We start from the raw sequence: 11202 nt of genomic DNA on the forward strand, positions 1-11202 counted from the left end.
GCAAACCAGTATTTTCTGTGCTGAGAAAACTAAAACTAAAGGGCCCCGTACAAACCAATAGGGACTTTGCGAGGGTGTCCCCCTTTGACAGACGTGAGATGTGGGTAAGTGCAATAGATGGAACAGCCCCGACCAAGCGAATAGTCCATTGAGCCTCTCTCCTACAAATATTGCACTTGACATTATAGCACACAATGATCTCTCTCTTTGTGCCATCCAATGAGTAAGTTGTTCTTGGGTGAACATGTTGAAGGTTGCAGTGAACACAAGTCCACATGATATCCATGTTCCTGTGCTGCTGAGGCTCTGTCTTGGTCAATTATCCCCATGCATACTTTACCTGAAAGTAGAACATACAAATGGAAAGTTTAGATTATGATTAAACAAGGAGTTCAGATACAAAATGTGATGTACAACGTGCATACATTTTCAAGCCAACATTTGCCCTAAATAGGCTATTCCATTTGAAATGCATATGTGACACGATCTGGTCCATGGGGGCCAAAGGCGGCAAATTTGAAACTAAGATAGAGGCAAAAATATGGAGTAAAAAACAATAAAATACATAAGAAAATAGACAGCAAAAAACTTCAAAACTTTAGAACCAAGTCACAGTATGCTAGGCCTTTGGTGTTTTCAGTATATGATAGCCTATTTTAAGTATAATGTAATAATCATAGTAACTCAATTATCAAAAATACTTCCTTTGGCCCCCATGGACCAGATCATGTCACATTTACCCTCTAGGCAAAAAATAAAAGTTGTTTGATTGTCCTCATATGACCGACCCTAATCTGGAAAATCTGGAAAAAAGTGGGTTTTTTTTGTTTGTTTTACTGTATAACTGAAATAACCCAATGCTAGCTTTTTAATTGACACCCTAGATTAAAAAATCCAAATTATATTTTTGAAATTATGATCAAAAACAGCACATATTTTCTTATTATGTTCTTTATATTTGATGAGTTATATTTGCCCATATCTAATAAACGGATATATCAGGTGTTTTTTTGTGCTTTTTCTCAGCTTAGAAGACGCCATCAAGCTTATCTACATCAGAGGAAGGCAGATGAAGAAGACTAGTGGGAGAGGGTCCATGGTAGCTGTATTACATGCAGTAGAAGAAGTTCAGGCCAGGTTAGAGAATAGTGAATACGTAAGTGTGGTCGATGTTGCGGCTATTAATAGCCCGAGTCAAATTGTACTATCAGGAGACAAAGATTCAGTTACTGGGTTTTCAGATGGGTTGAAGAGAGATGGCATTAGATGCATTAGTTTGAGAGTTGATAATGCATTCCATAGCTACCAGCAAGATGATGTCAAGAAAGATTTGATCAAAAAGCTGAAGTATCTGGATCCGTCATCTTCCAAAGATCTTTATGGAATGGTACCGATAGTGCCAATGGTATCTACAGTGACGACTGAATACTTAGATAGGGAGACTACAAACACATCGGATTACTGGTGGAAGAATGTCAGACAAGCCGTCAAATTCCGCGGTGCAGTTGAGAAGTTGATCCAAGATGGCTACAACTGCTTTTTAGAAGTTAGTCCCCATCCAGCTCTATCACCAGCCTTGAGGGATATCATTATATCATACGGAAACAAACCCAATCCACACATGTTCGTCACTGGATCGCTACGACGTCCATCAGACACCAGAGAGGTTGCAGACGACAAAGTCAACATTCTGCGTTCATTAGCGAAACTTCACGTAGAAGGATATCATTACGATTTGGATCTTCTCTTCAAAGATGGCGGCGACTACAAAGTGATGTCACTTCCTCCGTATCCATGGCAGCGAGTAATGTGTTCAGCGACTACAGAAAAAGCAAACAAACTGTTCAAATTCCCAGCAGGTCATCACCCACTTCTAGGAAAACGCCAAGAGTTGTCTCACTTCAAGGGAGAAGGTGCTCCACAAGTATGGCGATCCAAGTATGGAATCTCCTCAATACCTTGGGTACGGGATCACAAGCTTCACGGCAGCATTGTTATACCAGCAGCGGCACAAACAGAGACCATGCTTGCTGCAGCAAAAGAGCAGTTCCCGGATTCAGAGATCATAACACTACGTGATCTGAAATTTGAGCGATTCATCTTTGCACCAAGTACAAAAGGAATGCTTGAAACTACACTGGAGGTTAGACATCGGGAGGCACAGTTCACCTTGAAAAGCTTTAATCCATCGGACCAAACATGGACATCACACAGCAAAGGACACATAGACACTCCTAACAGAGTGCGAAGCTCCTCAGTCCATCAGCAAATGGATGACGATTTCCGTTGCGTTCGTTTAGCTACAGATGAAATCCGTCGGAAGTGTCCATTTGAAGTTGACCAACACGAGTTTTACTCACGACTTTGGCGTGGTGGATTCCATCTGGGCGATATGTTTAAATGCGTCAACATGGCGTTCTTCAGTCATGATTACAACGAAGCACTGTTATACACATCTGTTCCCGAGCCACTGGAGAAGGAATTCAAGCGTTATGTGTTCCATCCGGTATTGCTGGACAGCACATTCCAAGGAATCGGAATCTGTCAAATGTTTCAAGAACAGGAGAAAGCACGAAATGCAAAGACAGTGTTTCGCACATGGTTCCAAGTTCCTCACAGTGTAAAGAAAGTACGACTCCAAGGTAAGGCAACTACTCAGATAGCCTTCCACGTCAAGATATATCACGAGGATGATAAAACGGTCGGAGATGTTGTTGTGGCTGATGCAACAAACCAAAGAGTATTTGCCCAACTGGATCGGATCAGCTTTGAAAATGTCCATTCCAACGAACCAGAGGAAAAGGTGCAATTACGGAGAAAGGAATGGGAGAAGATCTCAGTCGATGTAGATGAGAATATTATCAATCAACCACCAAAACTTCCTCCAAAGTTGAATTCAAGGATCAGCAGGCCTTTGAGCGCAATTGGTTCAGAGAACCCCGGCGCTGTCATCGTCATCAAAGATAAGCAAGGCATTGCTATGGACCTGAAGAGAAGACTAGAAGTCGACAGCGTTGTAAGTGTCCTTGATCCACGAATATTGATTGACGGTGATGAAAGATTTCGCCGAGTTCTGAGATCGTTAGGTATAGTGACAGACATCATCATGCTCTCAACTCTAGATATTACGCAGTATGGACCACTTGGAAAAATCAACAGGGATAACTTTGAGGAAATCCAGTCTGCGATAGCCTTGTCACCTATCAGTCTATTCCGAGCCGTGGTCACTCATGATGCTAAGTTAAGACCCAGGGTATGGATGGTAACAAGAGGAGCTCATGCTGTACTGGATGTAGATGTTGTAGACCCACTAATGGCACCGGCATCCGCGTTGAATCTTACACTCATGCATGAAGAATGCGAGTTTTCTATTGCTACAATTGATCTGCCATCAGTAGTAGACTATGAAGAATCGGCCGAATGGTTATATCAGTACCTGCGGTCAGCACCAAGTGATGAAAACCTCGTAGCTCTAAGACGCAAGATTCCACTACCAGCTATGGATTATCAGCGAGAGACTGTGACTTTTGATGCCTTTGCTCTTCGCACTCAAGTACAGCCACAGTCTAGTTTCTCAGCACCAACTTTGTCTACGGATTGGCAGGTGGACGTCGTTGATACCTTGAAGCAGAAACGCTTGGTGGTGAAACAAAACCACGAAGTTCCACAAGAAAGGGGTCCAGAGGATGTTGCTGTTAATGTGTCAGCCTTTGCTGTCCAACAGCTGAAAGATGCATCCGACAAGAGGGTTAGTCTCAGCTACTTGTACGCAGGGCATGTCACCAATTGCAGTGAGGAGATCCAAGTTCTATTCCGAATGCGTAGTAATGTCTTAGGTTTCCGCTCAGGGGGTCACGTCACTCAAACGGTGTGGTCTAACGCTAATGAACTCGTCCCCATCCCAGCAAATCTGACTCCAGTAGAAGCCATCAATATTGTTCGTGACTATCTACCAGCCTTTGTTGCTTTCCACGACACTTTACAGTTGAACGAAAATGGCACCGTGATCGTCTGTTTGAGTTCTCTTAGTGACCGTGTTGGCTTGGCAACCACCCATCTTGCTCTTGAACAAGGTGCGAGCGTCTTCCTGCACGTAGAGACACAGGATACCAACATACTTCCAGTTGAGAAACTTTTAGGCATTTTGGGAGATTCAAGAGTGGTTATTACATCGAATGAGAACTTCAATAATCTCATCAATGACGGATCTGTAGATGTATTGTTATTTGCTGGAGAGATGACTCAAGACTCCAACAGCCTGACACGCCTTGTCGGTAAGATTCGTCCTTTCGGTACAGTAGTACAAATCCATGGCCGTAATGGAGCGAGTGAATCACGGATTAACTGCCTACCACCAAACACATACTTCTTGAGTATCGACATGGGTCTTGGTCGATACGAGGAAATGAAACCACGACTTCAGGATTCTATGATCAGATTGTTGCAGATGTTCAGTGTCCACAACGGATTCCAGGCTTTGAAGAACCTCACAGTACCAACAGCTCCGATATCCAAGTTATCAAGATCACCACACGCATCTATCGAAGAGGTCACCGTTACCATTGACGAGGAAACCATTCCTACCACGCTGAATTTTGATGATATCGAATTTACCGCCAGCGGAGACGTAGCTTACCTTGTGACTGGTGGATCACGTGGATTTGGTCTGACTGTGGTTGAATGGCTTGTCAAATGCGGCGCTAGACACGTGTATATCATATCACGCTCAACACCAGAAGAAGAAGCAGTCCTGAAGTTCAAGTCTTTCCGGGACACTGGTGCGAGAATCACACACCTGAAAGTAGACATGGGTCGTGATCATGAAGTTGAGAAAGCTTTGACGGCTATTCAAGATAACGAAGACCTACCACTTGAAGGAATTTTCCACTGTGCTACAGTTTATGACGATGTCATGCTGAGGAACGTCACAGCAGAATCCTGGAATAATGTGATGGTCCCAAAAGCTTTCGGAGCGTTAGTACTTCATCAACTGAGCGTCAAGATGGGCTTCCCGATCAGATACTTCGTTATGATATCTTCAGTGGTAGAAATGCTTGGCAATGCGGGCCAAGGCAGTTACTGTGCTGCCAACACATTCCTGTCTGGTCTATGTACCATGCGCCGAAAACTCGGTCTTCCAGCCACTGTGATCTCCCCTGGTGTAATCAATACTTCAGGGTTTGCAGCACGAGAAGGATTTGTTAACCTCTGGGAAAACATGGGAATGACCAGCCTACCACCGTCCGAAGTATTGAAAGGTCTTGGTTGTATACTATCTACAAATTTCCCCGATCTTGGCTTAACAGGAGCTATGGATCGCCGCAAGTATGCCAAGGCAAATGCTACCATGCTCTCCCATCACTTCAGTGAGACAAGTGGTACGTTTTCCGTCCTGAAGAAACTATTCCCAGACAGGGATTGCGTTCTAGATTCTGACAATGACATTCAGATGAGAATACGTCTTCTTCCTGCTGCAGATGCTCAGAGTCTTATCTTTAAGACTTTGTCTAATCATCTTGTGCAGAGGCTTGGTTTGAGCGATGAAGTTTCTCAAGACGCATCTCCAATGACGCTTGGTCTCGACTCGCATATGTCTACAGAGCTAAGTCAGGTTATCCACGAGAACTTTGCAGTTACTCTGTCACCCATGGAACTGTTGAACGACACCCTTACACTTCGTAACTTGACTTTGTCCATCTACAACAAAGTGCTGACATCTTCTGGTGAGGACGAAGAAGCAAGCCCCACACCTGTGGCCATTCGCAATGAGCTCTGGTTTAGAATTGATGAGAGCGTGGAGACGCCGACAAAACAGTTGATATGTTTCCCATCAGTAGGAAGTGGACCATCGATGTTTGCTCTATGGAGGCAGCAGCTAGCTGATCACAGCATACAGTTAGTGTCAGTTCAGATGCCTGGATGGGAAGGTCGTGAACAAGAGAAACCGTTGCAAAACATGTCAGACATCGTTGCCCGTCTATCAGACGCTCTTGCTCCTCGCCTTATGAAAGGAAGATTTGTATTCTTCGGGCATAGTCTTGGTGCATTGATCGCGTTTGAGCTTGCGCATCACTTGTGGAAGAATCATGACTTAAGTCCAGCTCATCTGTGCGTCAGTGCATGGTACCCGCCTACTCAGTCCTACCCTCATCCTGATGAACTTGAAGTATCAGGCGCTACAATGAGGAAGTTACAGAGATGGGTGTCAACTCGAGCAGATCCCATGAGGAACCCAGAGCCTGTTCCAGTCAAGTTTAGTTTCTTGGACCAGTCCATCCTTAACAACACACGATTGATGATGAGGCTGTTTCCAAGTGTCCAGGCTGCGATATTCACGTGCAAGAAATACCGTTTCCGTCATCGCGACCACCTGCCATGTCACATTACCGCGTTTGCAGGCAAGAACGACCCCTTTGTCAACCCATCTTTGGTTGACGATTGGATAACAAGTAAACCCAGATTTCAAGTTCAAGAAAGTCGTGATGGCAGGAAAACACATGTACATCCTTCAAGCTGGTAAGAACCTACTCAAAGAAATCGGTCTTGCTTTGGCAGCATTACCAACATTGGATGACGCGGCAAGAGAACCACGTGAAGCAATGGGTGCAGCTGCTGGCGCGGCAGCGTCAGATAACACATCGTCCCTCGCTCGGAGTGGGGTAGGAGGGGCGTCAGCATCTGGTCCAATTCAAGTTGAAGCTGATATTGAACGTATTCCGCATCAGTCTCCCAAACCAGTGCCGATGCCAAGGCCTAGTTTGTCAAGCTTAACGGGAATAGGACTGGAGTAGAACTTTCTTGAATAGTCGGTGCTGCTGAAATGAAGTGAAATTAATTATCATACTCTTAAAAATCCAATTGACCATACTCTCTAAAATATATCGTTGAAGGAAAAGTTTCTTGTCAAAGTATGCACGTGTGATACTCGGGGTATTCATTTGGATATTCAAGTGACCCTTATCTTTGTCTCCAAAATAACTTGATCATGTTTGTCATGTATGGACAGTTTAATTTCAGTAATTTGACAGAAATATCAACATCGTGACTTTTATATTGTATATAGTTTCGAACCGCACGATGAATAAGGCATCAAATATTAAGACAGTTTACTTTTTCTTGTCTGTATAGTAGAAAGATATTGTGTCAACCTATTGTTTTAAGCATATCTATTATAGGCCTATAAGCTCCTATAGTATAATGGTTATATTATAATCTTACGAAAACAGAAATTGTTACAGACAAATTTCATATTCAAACAAATTTCGCGTAGGGCCTACGTATTATTTGGATAGAATTGTAATTTCAGTTGAAATGCTACAGTAATTACTGATGTATCGAAGATGATTTTGATTCATGGAACCCATGCGTATATCAAGTTCGCATTTTTCTGTCATATAATATTTTGAATCAAATAAATTTACTGTTGTCTGAAATAAGAGAAACATCAAGGCAAGACCTTGAGAAAATTAGGCAATTCAAATCAATTGTAATTATAGTGTTGTTAATAAATTATCATCTGCAAAGTGCGCATTATATTACTCTTCCAACAGTATTGTTATAGGGGTACAGCAGAAAATCATGAATTTCTTTGATGCCTTTGAAGGGTGGGTGGGTAGGTTTAGTATTATGGTTTTATACAGTCAGGTCTAGGGATGAAGGCAAAGAAATGTCCCTGATTGTTAGTAGAGACAAGGTACATATAACGTGCATTATTTTATTATATTGACACTTGTTTTTAATCAAAAATGTTTAATATATTATAAAGTGAATTATTATAGTGAATCTTGTTATATAATGAAGAAGTGTTTTGAAGAATGAAATGTTATATTATGAATTGCATTATTATACTAACACTTGTTATAATGAAGAAGTGTTTGAAGAAAAATGGTATAAATGTTGTAGTATTAAGAATTATTGAATCCATGTACTATGAGTGCTAATGATTCGAAGGCTTGGAGCTGTGCAATAATGAATGTAGCTTAGATATTAGGGAATTTTGACAAAAAGTTGTTCAACTTGACACAGGTGACCTTTTGACCTTAGGTCACCTGCAATGGACTGTTAACTTCTGTAAGGTCAACATTTCTCTATTATCATCTTTGCTTATAATCATGAGTTTATGAATAATGTTAACCATGTTATACAAAGTATATTATTATGTTGTAGTATAGACCATGAAATGTGTTTTCACCCCATGAAATGTGTTTTCACCTTTAGTAAAATAGCAATCCCGTTCGGGTAAATTAAAACTGTGTAAACTTATATTGTAATTCCTAGTTTATTCTGAGCACCGAATTCATAAAACTGGTTCTGGTATTCTACTCTTTTAAGACAGTATTCAACAATTTCATATGTGATATGTGATCAATTAAAATCGGAAATATTGATTTTCAGATAGAGCCAAACAAAGGAAATAATTTCTTTTGCTGTCTTTTGTTTTGGAAACACTTCAACTGTTCATATCTTTGGAACTAAAGTTCAATTTCAATGGGTTTTTTTTTGCATAATAGCTTTGCAGATGCCTTTTTCAATCATGTAAAAAACTGAAAATTGAATATGCCTGATATGACTGATTTTGCTTGATCACACTGTATATTCAGAGCCGTAGCCAGCTTTTTTGGTCAAAAAAGGTCCAAATTTGGGAAGAAAGTCCACTTTTCACAAAATTGCCTGACCCCCCTGGAAAAAAAGTCCACTTTTTCAAAAATTAGCACTACCCCCTCCCCCACAAAAATCCTGGCAACGGGTCTGGATATATTTTGTGTCCTCCCGTCTTGTCATCCACGCATAAAATGACTTGATGGATAATTCGGACATTTTAAGGATTATGGCTTGCTTTACATCTGTATAATGTAGTAAAAAACTGTAAATCACACAAAGTTTCAGTTTATTTCTACAAACATGTCATTTAATGCATAAATTCACTGCACTTTGGTTGAAAACTGAGTAAAATACTTTATACAATCCACTGTTGTTTAGACGTTTCTTGAATTGTTACTACATTCCACTGTAGTATATGATTTACATTTAATGGAACCTCTGTATTCAGTAAAATAGTTGTGTATAATTTAGAATTATATTAATAGATCATTATTGACAAATACGTATGTGCTGTTGATTTGTAATTACGTTAACTCATGTTTCATCTTTAAAACATTGTGTATTCCTTTGTAAGAATATTAAAATGCACTCTTGGAGGACCGTATGTATTCAACAATAAGAAAAAATGTAAAAAAAACATGCATGACATATCATCAAAATATGTCCAAGTTTCCTATATTAACCCAGATATGTTGTATCATTCTGCAAAGTAGTTAAAAATGAAACAATTAGTTTCTATGTTCAAAATTAACTTTACTGTTTACACATAAAGTGATATTTTAAAACTTGTAAATGAAAGAAATCTTTTCCAATAATGCTAAAATTTCAATTTGGTCAAAAGGGTACAAAGGGTGTATTTTGATGCTGTTTGACATTAGATTAGAAATACATTAATAATATGCTATTCCAGTTGAAATTCACACCCCTATGGAAGACACAACCTTAATCTCTCACATAGGGGGTGTATAATTTCAAATGGAGTCACCCATTCAGGTAACCCAATTTGAAATTGAAACTCACACTTCCTGCATGGAAGATTAGGAACATGTCTTCCACAGGGGGTGCATGGATTTACACTCGAACAGCCCTATCATGGATAAACAAAAACACTCATCAATTGTGCAATATACATAAAATGTTTATTATGTCAATAAAAATACAGATATTATTGTAGCTTATTTTGCTAGGTCATTTAAGGATATTTACCATACCTTTGATATAAAATCTGCCATTTCATGCAAAATTTGGTTTACTTCTATGCTATGAAGTCATTCAAATAAAGGCACTCACATTTCAGTTGTGAAAATTCATATGGTACTTCAAGAAGTGCTTATCTGTTTGAATATAGAATTGTGCCATTTTACATAATTTTGAAATTTGCTCTCTGCTGAACACTACTCCAAATCTAAAATATGCTATCTACTGAAGATAGCATTTGCATAAAATCCTGTTTGATTGATTGGAGATTGTAGTTAGCTTTAAATTTAAAATGTGTTAAAAATTGAATCTAAAAGTGTGATATCAACTGAAGATAACACTTTTTGCCCTGTTACTTAACTGTGAAAGTTGACATGTCCGAAATTGGATGTAATGGGCCATTCCAGTTGAATTCAACACCCTATGGAAGACATTACCTTAATCTTCAACACAGTTTGTATGAATTTTAAATGGTGTTACCTGAATGGGTGACTGCATTCAAAATCTACACTCCCTGTGTTGGAGATTAATATTGTGTCTTCCACAGGGGGTGTATGGATTTCAACTGGAACAGTCTAACGTTGGACATCTTTTTGACAAAATCCCTACATGTAACCAAGATTGGAAGACTTTTATATTATCTTTTTATTTATTTATAGTAGAAACTAAGAAGTAAAATATAATTAAGAATTAAAATAGAACAATATCTTATATGTGCATGATTTTGGTATGCAGGTTTTGTTTTGAGCGTTTTATTCTATTTTCTCTTAAATTATATTTATTTGAAACATTTACCTGTTTTTAAGAAAACTTGAAAATTCCATTTTCTTTTGTATTTTGTGTTTAAAGAAAATACTATATATGTAGTAAAGGTTTAACGGACAACGATATGCAGGAACACTTTTTTGCCATATTACATGATGTCTTTCATTTCTTTACATTTAAGAATATTATTTTGTAAGACAGTAATTATTCTAACTGTTTAAGAATTGTAATTTAAATATTTGTGTTTGATTTATATTATAAAATGTTTACAATATAAAACAATAAATCTCCATGACAAATTCACAATTGTAAGTTGAGTTTATACTTGCCTGCGCCATATTTCTAGAAGTTAAACATATTTATGATGACCAAATTGGTTTAGCATCATATCATGTCTTTCTGTGTACAGTAAAATTCTAAGATTATTACATTATATGCAATACCCAATTATATGGGATTTAACAATAACATGATAATTGTAAGAAATTGTAAATAAAGTGAAATACGTAAATTGATGGTGCTCTTTCTTACGTTATTCTATGGTTTGTTTTAAGGGGAGCAATGGGCTATTCAGTTGTAATCCATACTCCCCTATGGAAGATACGACTTTCAACGCCCACACAGGGAATGTGAATTTCA

At 39.1% G+C, this 11202-nt stretch overlaps 1 protein-coding gene across 1 annotated transcript; it reads left to right on the forward strand.

Annotated features, from left to right (window-relative positions):
• The first annotated feature begins 961 nt into the window (after window positions 1-961).
• Window positions 962-11074, forward strand: LOC140144575 (phthioceranic/hydroxyphthioceranic acid synthase-like). The gene is given in 2 exon segments (XM_072166394.1): window positions 962-6444; window positions 6446-11074. Coding segments are annotated over 2 exon segments (5829 nt in total). The 3' UTR covers window positions 6792-11074.
• Window positions 11075-11202: the final 128 nt, after the last annotated feature.

Source organism: Amphiura filiformis, unplaced genomic scaffold, assembly GCF_039555335.1.
Source record: "Amphiura filiformis unplaced genomic scaffold, Afil_fr2py scaffold_64, whole genome shotgun sequence".
NCBI classification, from domain to species: Eukaryota; Metazoa; Echinodermata; class Ophiuroidea; order Amphilepidida; family Amphiuridae; genus Amphiura; species Amphiura filiformis.